The 24,683-nt window shown below is 43.0% G+C and overlaps 1 protein-coding gene across 1 annotated transcript in view; it reads left to right on the top strand.

The window, feature by feature from the left end:
• The window catches only part of KREMEN1 (kringle containing transmembrane protein 1), a 63,804-nt gene that overhangs the window by 1,153 nt on the left and 37,968 nt on the right, over positions 1-24,683 (top strand). The window contains exons 2-3 of the mRNA XM_082853280.1: positions 17,040-17,202; positions 22,065-22,156. Of these exons, the coding sequence (XP_082709406.1) occupies positions 17,040-17,202; positions 22,065-22,156 (255 nt within the window). The remainder of the gene's footprint in view (positions 1-17,039; positions 17,203-22,064; positions 22,157-24,683) is intronic.

The following is a 24,683-nucleotide window of genomic DNA, read 5'->3' as shown; positions in this document are numbered from 1 at the left end:
CCCAGGTACATTGGTCCGCAAGTTGTTCAGGTGTTGAGAATTCGGCATTAATGGAAGGGACAGGAAAAGTGCATTACAGGTTTGCTGAAGTAAGAAAACCGGCCTCTGGGTTCTCCACCCAAAGTCGCAGACTGTGATGTTGGAGAGACAGGATTTTGCTGATGAAAGAAAACTCCAAGTTGCTTTGTTTACTTACCAGCTTGGATTTGTGATAAAGATAAGGATTTAGTGTTGTCACTTACTATGTGACTTTGGGTTGTGCCTTCAGCTCTCTGAGCCTCAGTTTCCTCATCTGTAAAGGAGGGATGATGATAACTCCCTTGCAGGGTGTTGTGAAGATTAAATGATGTACTGCAGGTAACACACCCACATGTAGCAGGCAGTCACTAAACATATTTAATACTTCTTTTTATAGTGCTTTACAGTTCACCAAGTGCTGGACACCTCCTTTGCCCTGGGAATGCTATGAGCTTCCAGTCTGATTAATCCCTGTTAAAGGCAAAGCTTGGCTTTAGAGTGGTAGAAGGGGGCTCTCCAAGTGCTATAAACCTTAGGCTCAGGAAGTGGTTTCTGAGTGATCAGTGGCCTTCCAGGGGACAACTACAAAAACTTGTGCAGAAGTTTGATCACTTCTACTGTTTGCTGTATGTGGGGAATGAAGGAGGGACTTTCTGAGAGCCAGGATATGTCAACATAACTGTAACCTAGTAACCCCTTAGCTCCACTTTGCCATATGTGTGGTCAGGATTTAATGACCTCTATGGAGAGAGAGGTATGGGTGGAAATAAACTGTTTCCTCTCCTGGAAAGGGCAGAGTAATAGCTCTGAAAAGTGTTCAGTGAGCCAGCTGTGTGCTTATGCTTGTTGGAAGGTGGCACCCTCTCCTCAGGCACCTTTGCTTTGCTTGGAAGGGTCAAATGCAGCAGCTCTTATGTAGTTTGAACCTCAAACCTTGGTGTGTGCTTTTATTGGAGTCTGGTTAATAAATAACCATTGTGAAATGATTTATGATAAGTGGCCCATGTTCCCAATTCAGTGAGCCTTACCAGCTTTTTTCCCTCCCATCCTAGTACATCAGTGCCTTTGTGACTTCTCCTCTTTAGTTCCAGAGGCAGTTTTAGGGAGATACCACATGGTCTTCAGCATCACATCCTGTCTAGAGCCTACCCACTAGTTTTTAAAAATCCTTTCCAATGAAAAACACGTTTTACTCTGAGGATATGCCAAACTTGACATTTCATATTTTTGATACTGTAATTTTCTCTAAAATTTTGTGGATGGAAAAAATTATTTCAATACTTATATTCTGCATAATTTTGTAATATTTAGATTACTGGTGGTTTGCATTTTTGAATGCTGACTTTATAAAAAGTTAGCTCATTCCCTATCAGTGCTACTTCTAATTACAGTGTGTAGCCAACCCCAGATGACCTCCCTTCTCTTCATTCTTTGAGATTCTTTCCCTTCCTTCCCAACTGATAAGGAGGAAGGTAGAGGTTAGTGGTGGAATCTAGACTCCCTTTTCAAGGAGGAAGGCAGCCAGGGCCGTGGGCTGATGGGCTCTCTGAAGTGAACTCCCATCTGGAATTTACTGACCTGCAGGGGACAGCCGAGAGGTAGGAAGAGCAGAGAAGGCTGAGTGGACTTCAGCTCTGAGTTTTCCGCCTAAGGCATATACCTGCTTGGGTGTTTCACCACATTTAGGGGCTTTCAGGTGTGCGTCAACAGAGTGTATCAACTCTGGTTATGTTTGCTGTGAACAGCCTTTTATGCTCATCCTCCTCCAGCTCCTCATGTAGAATTTGTCCCATTAGACAGCAGTGTGTCTTGCCATAAAACCTATGAGTTCAGTTAACAGTGAGAGCTTCATACTGTACAGGGCCTTATCCCTCTTGGGGACTCCATTAATGTTGTATAGAATTACCTGTATACAACCCAGGGGCTGAGAGGAGTGAAGGGGACTAACGTGCATTACCAGTTACTTTTATGTATTTTAAGAAACAGGAAACTATCAAAACTGACCTGGCATCAAAGAACTCTGATCTTTTTGTGAAAATTTTTGGCTCCTCGACAAAGCTGTTTAACTGTTTGAGATATGCAGTGAGACCTTTTATAAATCTTAGAGCAAAATGAAGTTCAATTTAGACTCACTGCTAATAAACAGCAAGTTGGTACACTTAATATAGATATTATTGATACACTTACTTATGATTTAGCATATGTGGATCAAAAGCAATAAATGATGAAGGTAAAATATATTGCTTTAAATTGCTTTACAATATACAGATTAGAAATTTTGGGTGATGGGCAATATACCATCTTTAGTTTAGAATTTTTGAGCCTATAATGCCATCTTAGGCTCGAAGTCAGGTAGGTGTCAGCAAACATTTTTTGTAAAGGGCTAGACAGTAAATAATTTGGGCTTTGTGGGCCATGTACTGTCTGTTGCAGTACAACAGCTGCAGAATCTCAAAGAATGAAGAGAAGGGAGGTCATGTTTATAGAGCAAAGCAGCCATAGACAGACTGTGAATGGATAGGTGTGGCTGTCTTCCAAGAAAACTTACATGGACACCAATATTTGAATTTCATGTGATTTTTTTTAACAGTTTTTTAAAAATTTTATTTATTTTTGGCCGTGTTGGGTCTTCATTGTTGTACATGCGGGCGTTCTCTAGTTGCAGCGAGTGGGGGCAACTCTTTGTTCTGGTGTGCGGGCTTCTCATTGCGGTGGCTTCTCTAATTGCGGAGCACGGGCTGTAGGCGTGCGGGCTTCAGTAGTTGTGGCACGTGGGCTCAGTAGTTGTGGCTTGCAGGCTCTAGAGTGCAGACTCAGTAGTTGTGGCACACGGGCTTAGTTGCTCCGCGGCATGTGGGATCTTCCCGGACCAGGGCTCGAACCCGTGTCCCCTGCATTGGCAGGTGGATTCTTAACCACCAGGGAAGTCTAATGTGATTTTTATATGTCACAAAATACTGTTCTTTTGGTTGTTTTCAACCGTTTAAAAGTTTAAAAAGCATTTTTAGCTCATGGGCCATACAAAAACAGGCAGTGGGCCAGAGTTGGCCTGCAGGCTGGACTTGACCAAGTCCTGCTCTAGGTCCATATGTGTTGATTTTTTGCAGTGTTCACTGGTCTGGAAAAGTGACAAGGAGGCTTGCTAAATGAACCTTTTACCTTTTACTATAAACTAACTTTAAGAGGCATGGGAGAAATGGTTAAAAAGGTAAATTTTGTGTTAGGTATATTTTACCACAATTAAAAAAAAACATATCGAGGGAGGGAAATTTCATACACATACATTTAGATCTTTAATAAGACTTTAAAAAATACTTTAAAAAGAAATTCAGGGGCTTCCCTGGTGGCGCGGTGGTTGAGTCCGCCTGCCGATGCAGGGGACACGGGTTCGTGCCCCGGTCCAGGAAGATCCCACGTGCCGCGGAGCGGCTGGGCCCGTGAGCCATGGTCGCTGAGCCTGCGCGTCCGGAGCCTGTGCTCCGCAACGGGAGAGGCCACAACAGTGAGAGGCCCAAGTACCGCAAAAAAAAAAAAAAAAAAAAGTAATTCAGTATGGTTCAGTGTGCACTACATAAAGAAAATAGAGCCTTCCTCGGAACCAGCGCATTGTTTGTTCAGCTATGCAGATGTTGCTTGGATCAAACTGTTGAGAGATTTGTTTCTCAGAGGAAAGCCCAGGCAGCAGGTGGCACCAGCCCTGAGACATTTAAAAAAAAAAAAAAAAGGAAAAAGAAAACTTCTGTCACTTTCCTAAACAGTTGAATGGTTCTATTGTCATTTTTAAAGTGGCCTTTAAAAAACAACAGTGTGCTTAGCATGGATGATTATTTTGTTTTAATTAAAACATTTTCGAAAAAACAAAATGAAACACTCAAACATACTAAATTGATTGTGTTTGTACTGTGGAACAGTTAATGCAAAACACTTGGGAGAGGCCGAAAGTTTGGATCTGTAGTTTTTTCTTAGTTTTTGCCTCCTGAATAAGGATAACAGAGGAGGAAGTGAATGTGTTCCTTAGCAAACTACCTGTGCAGGTTTTGAGGTGAGGTCTCCTCAAGCCCCCTTTTGTCACCTGGCAGGTTAGTTTCTGTCTGGCTCACAGTGAATGGGTGAAGACGGTGACTGACATTCTTCCACATTCATTTTGACCTTGAGTATCCAGGTGGAACCCGGAAGCATTAGTCTAGGAGAGGAGCCTGAGGTCACTCTGTTTTTTCCCCCTCTGTTGTCTTCAGTGTCATTCTCTCAAGATGGCAGTGCTTCTTCCCCAGACGTCACCTCTGGGACATTATCCTGGATTCGGATTAAACAGGGAAAGGATAGAGGCCGTTGTAGAAACATTAGAAGGGTGTCCACACTCCTCAAAAATAGCCACTCCACAGAAACCTGCCTTCTCATCCTCTAAGGAAATTCCTTCCATCCCCCTTTTAATCCTCTTTCTAGGTAAATACCTCCCTCTTCTGGACTTGCAACGGTTTGAAGAGGAATGAGGTTGGGGGCTAGGAAGTACTTTACAGACAAAAGATTTGAGGCCACCTCACGCAAGGCTGCCTCTCCCTCCTGCAGTTATGAGAGGGTACTTAATAACAGTACCCTCTCGGGGCTGCCCCTCTGCTGGGCCCAGCTTCTAGTTTTCTTGCCACTGATTTAATCCCTGGCAAGTAGCCAAAGCATTAAACTTTTATTGTTCAATTTACCACGAGGGCGGGGCCCTGCTTCTAGTGGGCTGAGGAGGCTTCCAAACCCCAGTGTCATACCACATTAGCAACTTCAGACTTTGAGGGCTGGATTTCTTTCAGTTTGGTTAGATTCTTGGTTAGAACCAGAGCAGTATATTCACACTCAAAGTTTGAAAGCTCGGAAATAATAAAAACAGCATAGGCAACTTTTAAAGATGATACAAAACAGTTGTGGCATTGACTTATAGGACTAACTCTAAACAGAGTTAGAGTTTATATCTTTTAAACAGAAATGTTAAATGGCTGTCCATGTTCCTTGGTGTCCTAAAGTTGGATGCAAACATGGCGACCAAGTAGTTCTAGAACAGTAGGGATTGTTAACCAGTGTCATCACAGTATGTAAATTACTTGCTGCTGTTCAATCTATAAAAATTCATCTTCAAAGAAAATTATTGGGCTGGTAAAAATATTTTTAATAATGACCACAGAAGCCATATTTGTTTTTCTTTGATGTTCTTCCAAAGACTTCTTCTGGTTTTAATCAGATTGTTCCCACATAAAATACAGTGGAAATCTACAATAATAAAATCCCTATTCCTATGTCTATGGGGAAATAAACAGGATGGGGACTGTCCTTTTAAGGGGCTTTCCCCTTCCTTTTCCCCAGACTCAAAGCCTCTATTACTGGTGGGTGTTTTGGCATCAGTTAAGGACCTTCAATCCTTCCCTCCCTCCATGTTTTGCTCTTTCATTAAAGTGTTTCTGTTGTCTAATTATATCCTTTCAATCAAATTAGAGACTGCAGCATCTGGTGAGGGCCGTAACTGCTGCCATCTGCACCTCGTATATACAGTCCTTTTCAGCTGAGAATCACTCAACTTCCAAATGGCAGGAAGAGATTTGGAAAAAGTTTAGTTGGAAGGGAGGTTAACTTAAAAAGAACATCTTCAAAGGCTGGGTTCGATGCCCTGCTTGCTGTGATGTGTGTACTGCCATGCAGAGCTTCATCAGCTTGGCTCACCAAAGATTCTTCTGTAGTGCTTCTGGCAGATGAAGGGTTTCTGATTGTCTTAGCTGAAATGACTAGCCCTCTCATCCCGAGGCAGCCCCGGGGTGAGCTGAAAATTTCTCCCTTGAGAAGAATCTTTTGTTGTATGACCACCGGTTGGTTAATGGATATGACACTTTCTGTTTATTTGACCATTTCTTCTAAGTCAGTGGTTTCAACTAGAGGAGATTTTTTGCCCCCAAGGGACACTTGGCAATATCTGGAGACATTTTTGCTTGTCACAACTCACTGTGTGGTGGGGAGGGGTGTGCTACTGGCATCTAGCAGGTAGAGAGGCCAGGGATGCTGCTTACGATCCTGGAATGCACAGGACAGCGGCCCCCTTCCCCCCCAGAATTATCCAACCTGAAACGTCAGTAGCGCTGAGGTCGAGAAACCGTGTCCTAATTATATTATTCTCTTATCCTTCCCTTCACTGTGGCCTCGGAGTAGGCAACTCTGATCAACATCTTTTTTCACTCTTAAGAAAATAGATTCTTCATTGTCCATATCTAAACTCCTTAAGCATTTCCGTGAAGTGTTTCAGAAATCTTAATGGAGTAAGGTCTGTGGGTCACCGTATGTTTCCACTTTCTCTAGAGTAAGAGTGCCAGATTAAATACAGGACACTCAATTAAATTTGAATTTCAGATAAACAGTAATTTTTTGTGTTTGTCTCATGCAATATTTGGGAATACTTTAAAAATCATTCGTTGTTTATATGAAATTCAAATGTAACTGGGCATTCTGTACTTTCATTTGCTAAATCTGACAACCCTACTCTAGATCCATGAAACATTACGTGAAACTTTAAACCTTTGACTAGCAAATCAGTCTGTTGGCCACCATCTGCCCTTATTGTTCTGGGTGACTAGAGGTGACAGCAACGCCTGTTCTTGTTTGTAAGTCAGTGCTACACTGACACTTTCCTTCTGCCTCAAGCTGTCTCCATGGCCAGAACTTCTGAAACTTGTCACTTGAGTCATATTTTTATCTTGGGACCAACTAACAAACGCTTATCAAATGCCTACTGTATGCCCAGCATCTCTGACTAGGACTCATCCCTGTACCGGTTCTTAGAAGATGACAACTTTGTTGCTTCGGGTTTTACTTTAAAGATGTGCTCTAGAGCTACGCTGTCTACCTGGCAGTCAGCTAGCTCCCCATTCAAGGACTGTTGTATTACTTGCCCATCCCACGTCAACCAAGGGAAGCTGAATAGCCCAGAGCCTGGCTTCCATGGAGCATTGGCTGCTTATTGGGGAACTTTCTTGCCCTCTGAAATTAAAAATAGGGTACAGGCAATACTGATGAAAGTTGTGCAAAAGCTGGATTATAACAGTTTATTTTATCTCCTTTTTAGTCTGACTGAGAGCTTCAGACAGCGTGAAATAGTGTTGCTCAAGTGATGGTGAGGCAAGGTGTAGATTTGAGCCAGGTGTCTCCCATTGAAAGCAAACTCAATATCAACATGAGTATTCATTACAAAGGGGGTTGCTTATTCCCTATTACAAGTAGCTCTACCGTGGATTCCATTTAAATAGCAGACTCCCCTGGTTTAAGTAGCAAGCATTTGATTTTCAAATACTTGATTTATATGAGCTTTTCTGGAACTTCTCCCAGGTCATTGCTAGGTAGGGCGTGATAGCTAGCCTGGAGGCACAAATTGGTGAGGAAACCAGGGCACTCTGAACATGTCTGTCATGGGTTTTTCCCCTTAGCCCTCCATACACCTGATTCCCTCATTCAACAAAAGTTTGCCAGGCACGTTCTGTTTGTTCTGTAGTTGCTGAGAATACAAAGATGAGTGAAGAAACTTACGGGCTAGTGGAACAGGGCCAGGTGCTTCTTGAGCAATTATAGGTCAAGCTGATCAAATCTTAGAAGAGCTGGGGCAGCAGGTGCTGTGGGACTTGTTTTAGAGCCTCTGGTTTCCATAGGAGTATAGTGCTCTCTCCTCTAGACCCTGAGCTTTCAAATAGTTCTCCATCTTTTGTCTTTTTTGTTTCCTTTAGAGTTGATTTATAATGTACTAAGTTGTTGTCTATCAGAGAACTGGACTTTGAGCTTTAAAACATCTTATTGTTCTTCCCGTTTCCTTATGTGAAAACTCTAGTGTGAAATTTTATTTCAAGATTGAAGAGGATATTTATAAATAAACATCTAAAGTAGATCCATTTATACTCAAACATTACACCGAGAGAGGTGCCATCACCACACCATGATAGAATATGTTCTGTTGGTATTGGCAGTAAAGCCCATGGTTAATTAATGAAATGTTTTTCGTAGAGTTCTGCTGAGCTAGTAACTTCTAACTTAGTGAGTCCATGCTTTCACTGAGGCTTGGCCTAATCTCTCTGTATATGTTACAGAGCTAGATGTTGATAGGTTAATGGTCATTCTTTCTTAAGAACTATCTCCTGGTCTTCAGTTTGATGAGTGTACTTGTATATAATATCCTAAATGATGAATGTAAGTTCCTCAAGCACTACTGCATGTTCATGGTGACTCTTCCTGGCAAAAACACATGTCCTTCACAGTGATAGCCACAGCATGCTTTCCAGTGGGTCCTGCCTGGGTAGGAGTGGAGCATATTCAAGATGAGAGCCAGATGGGAGGAGTGGTACCCAAGCAGCACTGCATTCTGGGCCTGCTCTGCCTCAAGAATTATCTATTTTTCCTATTTTTATATAGCAAATAATAAGGACCCCTCTCTGAAGTGTTTTCGTGGGTCTTCTGGATTTAAACCTGTTGTCTGTTGCTTACGATATGTTCAGTTTTTCTTAAACTAGTCTTTTAATTAAGTATTTATCTGTTAATAGAGATGAATAAACTGGAGATTCAAATAGAAGACCTCAGGTCTCTTTCCAAAAGTATGAATTCTTTAGTTAAAATAACTTTGAGAGGTATGGCCTTTTCTTCTGACATTGTTCCCATGAATGAAAAGGAAGATCTAAAAGATATTTTAATGGAAAAGCTACTGATAAATAATTGCAGTGATTATTTTTGTGGTAATTCTACTTTGGGCAAAAGTACAAAAGTACTTTGTCCTCTGGTCATTTGAACTGTGAATACGTAGTCTAAGAACATGGTAGGTGAATGTCCGTCTTGATTTTAGATGACTGAATTTATGGCTGATTGAGTTTGTTTGTCATTCTTGAAAAGAAACTAAGGTAGATTAATTGTAAAACAACATGTTAGTAAGTATTTTCAAGATGTCCTTTCAAAAAATTTTGCTTTGGGAGATTTAGAACATATTCAAAAATAAAAGTGTAAGGAAGTCATGTGTATCCATCTCCCAGCTTCCACAATCATAAACCAAGGCCAAAGTATTTCATCTCTACCTCTTTCATCCCCCCAACTAGATTATTTCTTAACAAATCTCAGATAGCATATCATCTTATCTGTAAATATTTCAGTATGTATCCCTAAAGGATAAGAACTCTTTTCAAAAACATAGCAACAGAGACTTCCCTGGTGGTCCACTGGGTAAGACTCCGTGCTCCCAACGGGCGGGGGGGGGGGGGGGGGGGGGGCGCTGGGTTTGATCCCTGCTCGGAGAACTAGATCCAGCATGCATGCTGCAAGTAAGAGTCCGTGTGCCACAACTACGAAGTCCACACACCGCAGCTAAAAAAAAAAAAGATCCCACATGCTGCAACGAAGATCCCACGTGCCACAACTAAGATCTGGCGCAACTTAAATAAATGAATAAATATTTAAAAAAAACAAACATAGTAGCAGTACCACTACCATTATCACAACTAAAATTTTAGCAATAATTTCTTAATATCATCAAATATCCAGTCAGTAATCAGTTTTCAGATATCCCTGGTTGTCTCATCGGTGTTTTTACCGTTCAAACCAGGACCTAAGCCAGGTACAGTTAGATGATGTGACTTTTGAGTCTCTATTAACCTAGAGGTTTCTCCTCTTTTTCTTTTTTTTTCTTGAAATTTATTTGTTGAAGATATAGTTTCTTCTAAACAAAAAGAGTGCTTAAATGCCTCTTCAGAAGGAGGGCCCACATAAAGGTGAGTTATTTTTTTCCATAGAATTCTCACTTCCATTAGAGAAATAGGTAGAATTAGAGAATTTTAAGCCTGGGAGAGATTTTAGCCATCAATCCTTTCCTGTCACACTCCCTCAGACTTTTGAGCCTCAGTTCTATTTTGTTAGAATCTTGAAATTAGAGTTTAGTGTGAAGGGATATTGAGACCACCTGTCTCAAATCCCCTTGTTTCACCAGTGAAGAAATGGAGCCCCAAATCCAGGTGATTTCTTCAAACCCCGCAGTGTCAGCTACTCGTCTGGTGTCATTTCCCCTTTCTTCCAGTGATTCTCAATATGTACCATGTGCTTAGAAGGCCCCTCCCTCCTACCCTCTCTCTAAGTAATCTAGGTGATCTAGACCTGATCGCCTGCCTCCATGTAATCATGGGAATCTCTTCCCTTGGGGAGCCATCGGCGTTAAAGACGCACAGTGTCTTCTCACAGGCTCAGCTGTGTTAGGATGGGAAAGTCTGGGAACCCCTGCCTTCCCAAGGCCACGTGCCTCTTTACCGTGGGGTTCCACATAACTGAAATAAGCATTCCTGAAGTGCTTTGGAGTGTCTGAGGGCAAAAGGCGATTTTGCCAGGGACCATAGGCTTTGAAGACCTACCCATGAGTTCCCACTGGACACCAGTCTGTACTGGAAACCCAACAGAGCATCAGGTGTGATGTGCAAACATCTGACGACACTCTTGTGTTGCCCTCTGTATATTAAAAGGAGCTTTTTCCACTAAGCCTTGTATTTCTATAATCTACCCACCTACCAAATTTTATAGATGTCTTTAAAAGAACAGATGTTCCCACTGGAAAATGTTTCTGCCTTCTTATTTTAAGATGCCATAATTCAATTTAATGCTTATTGATTCATGTTAATTTCAAACTGGGCTAAAACCAGCCAGATTCTTCCAACATAGGATCAATATAGATGCTGAGTGGTCCTACATGGAACAGAAAGTCAGCTTTGATGGATTAAAAACAGTGACTCTTACAAACATCATATAATAGAGATCTAACTAGTAATTAGCTACCAGAAAACCAGGAAAATTCAAGACTCAATATGAGAAAAACCTCAATAGTGTGGTTTCAGGCAAACAGTGTAGTTAGGAAGGACCTAGTTATAGAGCTTCATTGAGAACTTATTCTTCAACTTTATTAAATGTTATCAAGGAATAGAATGTCTTTTGCTTTCCTACCACCATCTCATATATGTCAAGTTTTGATTATTTTAAAACATCATTATAGTTTTAAATATGAACTTTAAAAATGCAGTGCACGTGCAACCTGTCAGGAGTTAAATTGCCTGGTTCTCTTAACTTGGCATTTTCTTCACTTATAATAAGTACAGATATTGAATTATGTGACTTCAGTAGCATATATAAACAAAGATGTGTTTCATCCCACAGTTTAAATTTTGATTAAGAAAAACATACCTTTTTTTCCTTACTTTTTATCCACTGAATGCTGGGATTCAACATAGGGTTCAAACCATATATATTTTTCCTATCCTGATGGTAGCCTGATAACTGCCCATTAAATCACTAGGTAGACAGACTTTGGGAATTGTATTGTGGAAAATGTATCTGGGAATATTTCTAGGTCATGCCTCTAAATCAACTGAAATCTTCAAATAATGTTACATACAGCATGCGAGTATGAGAGCCTATAGAATTTGAGGGATAAATATCAAAGTTTTGAATATATATGCCATCAAGTCAATCAGTCTTTATACCGACCCTTCTGAATTCCAAACATAATAAACAATAATAGTTTTATGAGAGAAAACTCAAGCTTGCCTTTATTAGCAATGGGGAGTATTGAACTTTCACCCAGACATGGTCTTTGTCCTCAGATCTTCCTACCATGGGGATGACCTCCAGGCCTTCATGCAGCAGCAGGTCCTGCAGAAAACAGTTGGTCTGCACAAAACCATTTGCTCAGAGATTCTCACCCAAGATTTGTATACCCTAATGTGATTCCATATATCTCCAGAGAATTTCAATGAAAGTAGCATCTCCAGATTTTTTTTAAAAAATAAATTTATTTATTTATTTTTGGCTGCGTTGGGTCTTCATTGCTGGGCGCGGGCTTTCTCTAGTTGCAGAAAGCGGGGGCTACTCTTTGTTGCCATGCGCGGGCTTCTCATTGCGGTGGCTTCTCTTGTTGCAGAGCACGGGCTCTAGACGTGTGGGCTCAGCAGTTGTGGCTCATGGGTTCTAGAGCGCAGACTCAGTAGTTGTGGCGCACGGGCTTATTTACTCTGTGGCATGCGGATTCTTAACCACTGCACCACCAGGGAAGCCCGCATCTCCAGTTTTTAAATATAAATGCCATATGCCATATTTTGGAGGGTTTTGGTGCTGGAGAAAAAGATAAGGAATCGCCAGCTTAGAAAAGTAGAATTAATTCCGAGTGCTTTGATGCCAGCCTTGGAAGTTTTTATTAAGGAGTTTTCTTCTGTATTTACTAAGTTTTTGTCAGACTTGTATCTAACTTAATGGCTGTTTTCATTCAATCCCCAAAGCAAAAGATTTCTGATGGAGAGGAAGGTCCAGCAGAGATGAATGGAATGGGTTCCAACTGGAGAAGACAGGGAGGAAATAAAAGTGCTTTCACAGCTTCTTATTCCTCTCTTCTCAAAACACCTTCTCCCTTACCTTCTGAGACCCACATGCTTTTCTCCCTCCTCCCAGGCTGCACATCACTGCTGTGCCCTTCTCTTTCCAGGCCTGAAACATTGCAGGGCCCCAGGGCTCAGCCCCAGATGTCTTCTCTCTCCACACAAGTGCTGTTACCTCCACACTCTGGATCTAGCCTTGGCTTCTTTCCTCAACTCTAGGCTCATCTAGCCGTCTGCTTACTCTGTATCTCCATCCAATTTTCCTATCCAAAACCAAAGCCTTGATTCCACCCCAAGATATTCTGTGCCTCTTGGGTCATCCCCATCGTAGTAAATGGCAACACCGCTTATCCAGCTGCTTGGTGTTGTACCTAATTCCTCTCTCTCTGGGACCCCAGCAAATACTTTTGGTTCTACCTTCAAAATACATCTGGAATCCGGCCACTTCTTCCTATCCTTCAGCTACCAGCCTGGCCCAAGCCATCCTTCTTTCCAGCTCATCCTTCTGCAAGTAGGCACCTAACTGGTTTCCCTGCTGAGTGCCTAGCTGTCTCTACACAGCTCTTCCTCCACCCAGCAGCTACAGTTCTACTAAAATATAAGTCAGATCGTGTCATTTCTCTGCTCAGAGCCCTCCAATGACGTCCTGTAACTCTTAGAACAAAAGCCAAAATCTAATTTATACGACCCTCAAGACTTTACATGTCCTGGCCTTGCCTGCCTCCTCCTCCTCTTCATTTCCCACCACCCTCCCCTGCACTCACCCTACCTGGTCGGATCAGAGGAGCTGCCTCACAGTTCCCCAAGCCTTCCCCAGCACATTGCTGCTTGCGGGGGTTTTGCACTGGCTGTGCCCTCTGCCTGGAATGCCCTTCCCGTGTCCTTTCCGTTGTTCGCTTCCTCCCCTTGTCCACATCTCCCCTCGTCCTCCCCTCGTCTCCTTTCCAGGCCTTTCCTGACCCACTTCTTCTAAAAGAGAACCCCCACCCTTCCATCTCCGTCCCCTAACTCCATTTTCCCTTGTAGCACTTCTCACTGGCTAGTGTTAATTTTGATTGGTGTATTATGAGCGTGAAGCCCTGTGAGCATGTGCGCTCTAGGAACACAGAGTGTTCACCACTGCTGTCCCAGTGCTGTGAACAGTGCCAGACACATAGTGTTGAGTAAATATTTGTTGAATTAATGAATAATATCGTAGACATTAGATTTATCACCTTTGCTTGTTCTCTTTCACTGAATGCATAAATATTACAACCAGCCATGTGATATTTTATTTTTTATTGGTTTAATCCACTCCTTGCTTGTCTAGCCAGAGCTTAGGCCAGTTTCATAGTGGTAGGAAACAAGGGAGGCAGGGTCCTCATTACCTAGTGCACACCCCAGTATTCTGATGAAATCAAGATGCACACATAACTTTAATCCAGAACGTTCAAGTTTGTTTTTTTTTCCCCCCCAAAATTGACATGCACTGGACAAGTCTGTTAAAAAATAATTGTCAAATCTGGTAACACTGCCTCCATTTCCCTAGCATAGCTAAGAATAAGACTGGGTCTAGGAGGAATAGACTAAAGCAAACAGGCTTGCTCTTACCCATTCCCTGTCTCAGATGCCACCTCACTCCATTCCTGAGGGCTGACACTTGTGTGGATGGCTACCACATTCTTTTGTGTTACAAATCAAGTCATCTGAGTCTCCGGGAACACCGACCCCACTGCCCTGCAGGTTGCTGTCTATTACTAAGGCTTTCCAGTGCCTTCCAGTGGTCGGCCAGCATTTCTGGCTCCCAAGCCACCCTCAACCACTTTTGATAGGAGAAAAAGATGTGTTAACACATAGCAATTAAAATTCTAGCAATTAGCAAAGATTGGCTTGATGTTCTTAGAATCATCACCTGAGCAGCTTTCTAGAAATATAGGTTCCCAGATCCCACTCTAACCTTGGGACTGGGTAGGGCTCTGGTGTGGTACACGCACACACACACACATGCGCACACGCGAGTCTCTCTCTCCCTCTTTCTTTCTCTCTAGCAGATCATATATATTCCTAGTGATAATAAATGCTATGAAGCAAGAAAATGAAGGGCAGAGAAACAGGAGTGGAGATGGTGGGTAAGGGTTTTCTGAGGAGGTAATATTTAGTCTGTGATGGGAAGTATTAGGGAAAGAACGTTTCGGGCAGGAAATAGCGTGGTGTGTTTACAGAATTAAAAGCAGACGAGTGTGGCTGGAGCACAGCACGTGATGAGGGGAAGAGCTCAGGCCCGGTGGAGGGAGGGCCTGGGGCCACATCGAGGGGGCTTCACAGACAAGGATGACGGCTTTGGGTTTTGTTCCCAGTGCTCACGTTTTCCTGGGCACTTTGAGCCCTGTGCAGAGAATGCATTGCGGGAGCACGAAAGTCGAAGCTGTGAGACCTGAACAGGACCGTATTGTACTCCGATGGTGAACAGGAAGAAGGTGGCAGCACCCAAGATGGAGAGGAGAGGGGGGTTTCAGGGAACATATTCGAAGAAAGTCAACAGGACTTGCTGATGAGCAGAAATGGGGGTGAGGAAGAGCATGGGGAAAGCAAGGATGATGCCGAAGGGTTCTATCGGAGGCAGTATAGAGTGTGATCGAGTGCCCCAGGTGCCTCATCTGTGAAATGGGAGTATTAAGGGACCTCCCCACTGGGTTGGTGGTGAGTTGATGTAAAGCACTTAGCACAGAGCTTGGCACACGGTAGAACACTCTGTAAACATCAGCAGTGATGCAGACTGTGGTGATTCGTCCAAGGTTGCACAACTGGTCAGCAGCAGGTCCAGGACAAGAAGCCAGGGCTTAGGCTCTTGGTTCAGTGTATTTTCTGCTATACCGAGCTGCCTCCTTCAATTACCTTTGAACTTTTTTATTTATGCAGACTCTTGGTGGAGGGCTTGGTTGTCTTGGAACATGATGAGTTGCACTTCTCATAACATGTAAATGTCACACCAGGCACGATAAAGTGCTAGGGTGTCCTTTGCAGCCTGGGAGTCCAGGTTATTTTGGCTGTCCATAAAACTGGGCTGTTCCAGACGAAACGCAGGGCCCAGATAGGGAGAGGAAGGGGGTACAGGAAGAGAGATGGTTAGCAGGTAGATTTCAAATAGTAAAAGGAATATCTTTCAGAATATAGATGTACTTGTGTTGTGCACATGCTTAGGCCAGAGGAGGCACATGCACTGCAGCAGGAGCCGGCAGTGAGAGTCCTTCATACCGGAAGTCGTGGGTCAGCACATGCCAGGAGAGGGAAAGAAATAAAGCTAAGAATGTTAATGTAACTCCCCCAGATTGTCAGGTTCCTAGTGATACATCTTTAAAAAGTGTTTGAAGTGCTTCTATCTGTCAGTTTCAACTAAGCTAATTTTTAAAAATTGCTCTTTGTACTGTGCCTTTCTCATGAACCTCTGTGAATTAAATGCATGCAACATGTGGGGGGAAATCCTCTCAGCTAAAGTTCCCATCCCCCCCAAAGTCTGAGAGGCAGATTTAATTTGATTTGATCTGATTTGATTTGATTTGGCTGCATTGGGTCTTCGTTGCTATGCACGGGCTTTCTCTAGTTGTGGCGAGCAGGGGCTGCTCTTCGTTGCAGTGCGTGGGCTTCTCACTGCGGTGGCTTCTCTTGTTGTGGAGCATGGGCTTTAGGCATGCGGGCTTCAGTAGTTGCAGCATGTGGACTCAGTAGTTGCAGCGCGCGGGCTCTAGAGCGCAGGCTCAGTAGTTGTGGCGCACAGACTTAGTTGCTCCGCGGCATGTGGGATCTTCCCAGACCAGGGCTTGAACCCGTGTCCCCTGCATTGGCAGGCGGATTCTTAACCACTGCACCACCAGGGATGTCCCTGAGAGGCAGATTTTAGAAGCACATTGCTGCACCTGCAAGGATTTTGTCATTTTATTAAACGGACCTCAGACCATGTTGAATGTGTCCTGTAGGAACGAATTTCAGAAAGAGGTGAGAGAAAATGCCAACTCAGCCCCTGTTCCCTCCTGTTGACTGTCTGTTTTGTGGCACCTCTATCTCAAACAGCGTGGGGAGGACTGTTCTTCATTACCGGGGAATGTGAGTCATTCCCAGACTCGTGTGATTGGGATTCCAAAACGTTGCTGTATCTGATGGTCTTATTAAATCCAAGTGTCAGTGCAGCCTTTCAGACTGTAGGGGAGAGCTCAGTTACAGCTGGTGACCTGGTTCTAGTTACCACACAGAGATGCTGGCGAGAGCAGTGACCCCCTCCGAGCACCCAGAGTTCCTCACGGATGGCTGTTACCATCTCTTCCCAGATTTGGGGGTTTCCCGGTTCACTCCATAGGCTTCATTACCGTTCAGCTCCCTGTTTATATCCTAGTTGGGATCTGTATACTTAAGGGGAAAATGTCCTAGTGTCTGTAGACAAACGAGTGCCAAGATGAGCCTAGCATTTGGAGGGTACCTCGTTTCAGATTTCCTCAGCCCTACCAATGTTAAATCCACTGTGTCCAGGATCAGCAAGACACTATCCATTTCTAGCTTGGTCCAAACAAAACAAATAAAACATCAGCAGAGAGGGAGGAAGCTATAGATGTTGCCAGAAAATTAGTTTGCTCTGTCTTTTCTTTCTCCTAGAATGTTTCACAGCCAACGGTGCAGATTATAGGGGAACACAGAACTGGACAGCACTGCAAGGCGGGAAGCCATGTCTGTTCTGGAACGAGACTTTCCAGCATCCATACAACACTCTGAAATACCCCAACGGGGAGGGGGGCCTGGGCGAGCATAACTACTGCAGGTAAGATAGGGTTTCACAGTACTTAAAAAAATCTCTGGTCTCCTCTTCCCATTTCTTCTGGCCTTGCTCACAACAGGGAAGGCTTCTTTGTCTTCTTTTGCCCAACTCACAAGGCCTTTCTTGTTACTGTTTTAAAAATCTTTCTCCCAAAACTGCGCACGCACACACACAATCTACCCACTCTTTTCAACTTGGGTTGCTTTGATACTGGTTTTCAGAGCTCTGCTTTCCTGTGTGATAGCTTCCATGTCTCTCTGAGAGGGTTTTCTTAGTGGTCCCAGAAGGCAGTGCACAAGCAGCGCAGCTTCTTAAGCTGCTGTGAATGTCATGGGCAAGCAGAACACCATCTGTGACCCAAACCTCCCTCTGCTTCTGAGCAAAGGAAGCTGCCCTCCCTGCGTTGTACCACCTCCTGCCAGCCCAGTACCACCTTACTCTGGGAGCAGCTGTAGCCATCAGATTTGTGCTGTTTCCTTCTTTTCAACAGACTAAGGTGTTCCTTTGCTCTTTCACCTCCTGTCTGACCCTTGCAGGGGCTGAGACCCATGGTGCTTCAAGCATGTACTTGTGATTGGAGAGATGATCCATGGCTTTGATCAGATTCTCAAAGTTTTCAGTGATCCAAAACAAGTTGAGAATCACTGGTCAGTAGGGACCAGAGCACCCTTGGTTATAGCTACGTTTTAGCTATTTATACCCAGGATCCTGGTAACATGACTCATGGGTCAGCCATGTGTTGAATTTAATTATTAATAGGACAGGTGCAAAGGCAGCCTCTTGAGCCATTGGGACAGGGAAAAATGATCACCAAGCTACTCTTTGAGCTACACACTGTGCCCCCAGTGCTACCAGAATGTTGGAATCTCAACCATGGCACTGTTGACCCAGCTGAGACAACATATTTATACCTGCATTGCATGGGCCACAGTGTTTACCTACTGCCCTCTCCAGGTACCTTTGCTAACACCCTAGGACCCTTGTGCTTATCTTGAAGTCTCAAGGCTTGTAGTCCATGTTATCTTAATCCCTGTGCCTTCAGCTCTTTGCTTCACCTTGGTTCTAATGTGTACCAACTGGTCATTCCCCCATTGTTGCTATTGCACTATTTTTTAGTTTGTTATTTGATTGCTATATTTTATATGTTACATTGTATTATTTGTTTGTTATAAAAGTATTAAAAGTTTTTCCAAAAAACAATTCTCAAACACAACAGATATATATATTGTTTAAATAAAAGTCCCCATTGTACCTCTTTCCTCCCAAATCCTCTCCAACAAGGCCTACTTCCCAGAGGTAACAATTTGTATATATGCTATTTCACATTTTGCTATCATTTGTATTTTATTGTTAACATTACACATGCTCATTAAAGAATTCTTTGATGTTTTATTTTCAAAGTTATACATGTTCATTCATTTTTTTCTTGCATAATTAAAAAAATTAACCCCACTCCACTTCTGGCTTATTTTCTTCCCCTAGTTTTCCTATTCATGGGAATAGTTGGCTTGGGTTGGGAAGAGTATTTAGGAAGAGAAACCAGTGTTTGTTTTTTATTTTTACATAGTTAATTATCTTATTGTTCTAAAGTGTCTCTTGGTATTAGGCTGTTGGTTTATTCTATTATATTATTCTGTTATTCTGTTGCCTTCTATCAAGCAAGCCTTCTCAGACATGCTCCTAATTTTAAGGTAAATTTTAAATTTCCAGTGAAGTTTATTTATCTGACAAGAAAATCTTTTCTTATAGATTAGTACCCAGTTTACCACTAGGCTCTCAGAAATGCACCAGTAAATATCCATTAAGAAAACACTGAGAGCCGGGGGACCACCTTCCTCCTGAGCCTTGGCTGGCTGCGGTCCTCTCCTTTGATTTGATGGAATGTACCAGACCTGAACTAACAGTTTATCCTTCAGAAAAAGGGATACTGAAATTGTCGATTATTATCACATCAGAGAGCTGGGGCCTTTCGTTTTAGCACTGCAGCAGAGTCAAAGATGAATTTGCTTGTTCTTTTTTTTAACCTATTCCGATGCTTTTCAGAATGGTTTTGACATTGATGACAAACAGTTGTTTTCGAAAGCCTTTACAAAATACTACATCAAAGCTGAACACTGAATAGAGGGAGGAAAATGACAGTGAAACTGCTTAAAGAAGGGCTTTGTACAAATTCTCCGACTTTGATTTCTCAGCTGACATCCGACACCATGTTTGTCTTATGCGATGTTTCCAGACCCATCCCAGTTGAGATGTCTGCGAGATGGCGAGTGATGGGGACGCACTTCTCTGGCTCCACGTATCTGGACTGGGGGGAGGCAGAGAGCCCAGGACAGCAGGGTTGGCACTGGTACCTGCCTTTGGGCACAAAAAAATAAAAGGACCCTTTGTGCTTCAGGGCAGCTTATCTTCTGGGCCACACAATAGGCTGATCCCTCCCAGGCCTGATAGGGGCTGCTCCAGAGCTCCGGCTGCAGGGTCTTTATGCCCATTTCCGGCCTAACCGGAGTGTCAGGTTTCCAGTGTTCTGAGTCCAAATAAAAGGAGCTTGAAAAGCAGCGAAGAGAGGCGAGGCTTTTCTGTGTGTCCAGTAACCCCTGCCATCTTTTGCTCTGTTTCAGCAGTGCTGCCCATTATTGTCGTGGCATCTCTGAGTTGAAAAGACCTTAGAGGCATTTATTCCAAGCCACTCATTTAGAAATGTGGAATAAGTCTTTTGCAATTATTATTGCCATATCAGAAGTTGGTACTAGGATTATAGGACTGTATGTTCTGAGTGAAACTCTTTGGCATAGTTTTTTTCAGAATTCCCTGAGAAGTTAGTGTTTTGACGTGGAAATAGGACCCATTTCTATCAAACATGAGTTGACTGGCCTGATCCTGGTGAAAGCTTGTCAGTGCAGACTACATGATGTGAATTTTACTTTATTGCTTAAAAATTACACAGTGTTCATTGTAGAAGAAATGAGAAAATAAAGAGAATTGGAAAAGAAAAAAATTAAAATTACCAGTAGTCCCATCATCCAGTGATAAATACTTTGAAAGTCTGGTGCATATCCTTCCTTAAATATATCTTTTCAAAAATGGGATTGTTGTCATCCATCATGTTTTAGAGCTGCCTTTTAAAAAAAACCTAACAAGACATTGTGAATATCTTTCCATATTAATAAATGTGTCTCTACACCACATTTTTACCAGCTGCCTAGCATTCCCTTATATGGACATATTTGTTTAACCAATCCTTAATTGTTGTTTCTATCTTTTTTGCATTATGAAAATGCTGTGGTGAACATCTTTGTAAGTAAAGATTTCCTTAGAATATAGCACTAAAGGAGAAATTGCCAAGTAAAGGGGGTTTGCGTATCTTCAGGGCCTTTGACTCTAATCACCAAGTTTCCATCCTGACCGTTCACTCCATTCACATTATTATTATATTTTTTTAAATTTATTTATTTATTTTGGCTGCGTTGGGCCTTCATTGCTGCGTGTGGGCTTTCTCTAGTTGCGGCAAGCAGGGGCTGCTCTTCATTGCGGTGCATGGGCTTCTCATTGCAGTGGCTTCTCTTGTTGCAGAGCACGGGTTCTAGGTGCGCGGGCTTCAGTAGTTATGGCATGTGACTCAGTAGTTGTGGCTCACGGGGTCTAGAGCACAAGCTCAGTAGTTGTGGTGCAGGGCTTAGTTGCTGCATGGCACGTGGGATCTTCCCAGACCAGGGCTCAAACCTGTGTCCCCTGCATTGGCAGGTGGATTCTTTTTTAATTTAATTTAATTTTTTTATTTTTATACAGCAGGTTCTTATTAGTTAGCTATTTTATACATATTAGTGTATATATATCAACCCCAATCTCCCAATTCATCCCACCACCACCATGCCCCCTCCCCCCACTTTCCCCCCTTGGTGTCCATACGTTTGTTCTCTAAATCTGTGTCTCAATTTCTGCCTTGCAAACCAGTTCATCTGTACCATTTTTCTAGATTCCATATATATGCATTAATATACGATATTTGTTTTTCTCTTTCTGAATTAACTTCACTCTGTATGACAGTCTCTAGGTCCATCCACGTCTCTACAAATGACCCAGTTTCGTTCCTTTTAATGGCTGAGTAATATTCCATTGTATATATTTACCACATCTTCTTTATCTCTTCATCTGTCGATGGGCATTTAGGTTGTTTCCATGACCTGGCTATTGTAAATAGTGCTGCAGTGAACCTTGGGGTGCATGTGTCTTTCTGAATTATGGTTTTCTCTGGGTATATGCCCAGTAGTGGGATTGCTGGGTCATATGGTAATTCTATTTTTAGTTTTTTAAGGAACCTCCATACTGTTCTCCATAGTGGTTGTATCAATTTACATTCCCACCAACAGTGCAGGAGGGTTCCCTTTTCTCCACGGCAGGTGGATTCTTAACCACTGTGCCACCAGGGTAGTCCCTGTTCCATTCGTATTCTTATCCGTAGTTTTGCGAGCACCTGTGTTCTCCCAGCCATGGGACCACCGTGTTCATGGTTAAGGTGCCAGTGCTGTTTGGCATCATGTGTTCAGTGGTTAGTTGTCCCGGTTACACTGCAGTGAATTTGTGTAAACATATTTCACCTTTACTCACTCCCTACCCCCACCCTCAAACTCTGAAGTTTCTGTTGGAGTGGATAGCTTTGTTCTTGTAGTATTACCACTTTTTTCTTCTTCATAAGAGGTGGCATTAAAATCTATATGAATTATTAGAAACAACACAGAAGCTGAAGTGTTTTTTTGTTTTTTGTTTGTTTGTTTTTGGTGAGGGGCGTTTGGTAAAACTGAAAAGCAATGAGCCAGTTGACTTAAAACAATGGGAGTGTTACCAGGTGTGTCCTTTTCCCTCCACAGAAACCCAGACGGTGATGTGAGCCCCTGGTGCTACGTGGCGGAGCACGAGGATGGTGTCTACTGGAAGTACTGTGAGATTCCCGCCTGCCAGAGTAAGGCTCTAATGCACCCATGGCAGGTTTCGGGACCCTGAGCACTAGGCGTGCAGAGTGGAGGCCGCTGCCGGGGGCAGGTAGTGCAGGCAGGTGGATTTCCTGAAGCAGGTGAAAGGAGGAGCCACCTGGGCTGAGGATTTTCACTTCTCTTATGGAGGCTTTTCAGAAACGGGACTCTCAGGTTCTCTCAGGACCCATTCCCTTGATGGATAAGCCCAACCACAATTTCTGCTTCTGCTTGATTTCCTCATGCGGATTCTTTCTTGGATAGAGATGGCACCAGCTCAGTAGCAGTCCAGAAAAAAAAAAGTACCTTGTACTTTGGGGGATTAATTTTTTAGAATGAGGGAATTCCCTGGCGGTCCAGTGGTTAGGGCTCAGCACTCTCACTGCTGGGGCCCAGGTTCAGTCCCTGGTTGGGGAACTAAGATCTCTCAGGCCACATGGTGCCGCCAAAAAAAAATTTTTTTTTTTAGAATGAATGAGTAGCCCTTTATAGCCAGTAAAACTAAGTTATGATACTGCTTACTATTTAGATTTGATGTGATATGTCTCCTGAAAAATGGTGTTCAGTAAATATCTAATTAGATACCCTCCAAAACCAATGTGATAGTCCCTTTCCTCACATTAGCATAAATATGTTCTATTGTTATTTTATGATAACTCACAACTTGTCACTCTCTACTACTGGAAAACCCACTTTCTTCTGTCTTTAGCACAAGACCTGTTTTCTAACTGGTTCATTCATTCATTCCCGTATTCAGTGTTTATTATCTGTAAGGTACAAAGGCAGAAAGATACCCTGACCCTCAGGGAATATGTGATGTGGCAGGGGATCTTAGAAAGATACTTTAAAACAAGGTGGAAACTGTTGTGGGAAGATTTAGAGTACAGGAACCAAAATCAAACATGGTACTGTAAGGCGTTTACTAATGCAGTGTTTATAATATCTTCTTAAATATGCCAAAGGAACGAGGTTTTTCAGTTCCTAGAGCTGAAGAAAAGGACAGCTCATTCATAATAATTCTACCTGTTTTTTTTTCTTTTTCCTTATGATTTAAACCTACCCCTTGCCCTGCCTCCTCTCCCAGTCCTCAGGGCAGGAGGGTGTGTGTGGAGAGGGTATGGAGGTCCATGTGGGACCCGCGACCCTCTCCCTCCTGCCAACCACAGCGGTCTGAATTCTGCCTCAAGGGGACCAGTGCTCACTTTTCATGAACTAAACTTCCGCATGTCACGACTGTCTGGCAGTCAGACCCTCACTTTGCTATCCTTCCAACCTGATATACCTTGATTCAGGCCCCCAAATTGAGAAAACAGTAAAGACCAGAACACTAGGCTTTTGCCCAGGCTGCTTAATCAAATTTTTAAAGTGAAAAACATCTCATTTGGCTCTAGTTATGTAAAAAAAGAAGGGGCAGGGGGAGAGGAAAGCAGATTTTCCTTGGTCCATTTGTTCTACACAAAGATAGTCTTTTAGTACCAGCCTATGTCATTCTCTCAGGAATGGCGAAGGGGGGATTTCAATCCGGTCGCTTTTATTTGGAAAGATAATCCTCAACTCGCATTTATAAAATATAATTTGGGCCAATGGGAGTGGACTCATGTGGTCACTGAGACTAAGTTCCAGAGGAGAGAATTATAGCAAAACAGTATGAACCACCTAAATTTCCCTCTAATCTGTAATATTTGTCAGATGTGCCTCACTGTCCCCAAAGAGAAAAATTAAATATTATTTTTCTTAAGGCCCTTTGGTAACTCTCTCAAAGCTTCTAAAGCCAGTCTTGAAATGATCAGGGTAGGGAGACATACAGAAGTTGGGAATGAGAACTGGGGAGCCCCTGGTTTGGGGGTGTGGGAGGAATGAGCAGTGTCTGGCTTTGGTTCTTCGGAAAACCCTTCTGTTCACCCTGTGGGCACCAGTGCTTCCCATGAAGCTGAGCCTCAGACCTTGAGTCTGGAAGGACATCGTGCTTCTAATGTGTCAGATTAACAAAGTTGAGAAAAACTTCTGTGCTGTTTGCAGCAAGAGACCTTGGTAATTGCCTGGTGGACTCAACTGAGATCCAGCCTGCCTATTTTAGGTCAGTTTTGCCCTATTTCTGGATGTGGAGTCATCATTTTCATGAATAATGCTAACCCTCTGTGTGAAGCCTGCTATTCATGATTAGCATTGAACTTGTCATACAGGAAAAGGCCTGTGACATGATCAGATTCCTGGAAAGTTCATATCTGAATATAACAGACCCAGCAGGAGCCAGGGGGAGTGAATGTTTAGGGACAAAGCTGAGTGTGGTTGAATGGTGGGCCATTGTGTGGAGACCGGAATTTCTGTTACGTAGAGAGCTAAAAGGAGCAGGGAGGCAGAGACAAGCCTGATTCAGAAGGGGGCAAAGAGAGATTTGAACTGTGCTCTTGACCTACGGAACATGGATCAGAACTTACTGTTAAAAGGAGAACAACTCTGAGGTAATTGGATTTGCTGTTTAAACTGCTTCTGCCAGTATGTTTCTCAGAAACCTCG

This window comes from Leucopleurus acutus (genome assembly GCF_964270905.1).
Source record: "Leucopleurus acutus genome assembly, chromosome: 13".
NCBI classification, from domain to species: domain Eukaryota; kingdom Metazoa; phylum Chordata; class Mammalia; order Artiodactyla; family Delphinidae; genus Leucopleurus; species Leucopleurus acutus.
The sequence above is the reverse complement of the archived record's forward strand: the minus strand, read 5'-3'. Positions and strand labels throughout refer to the sequence as shown.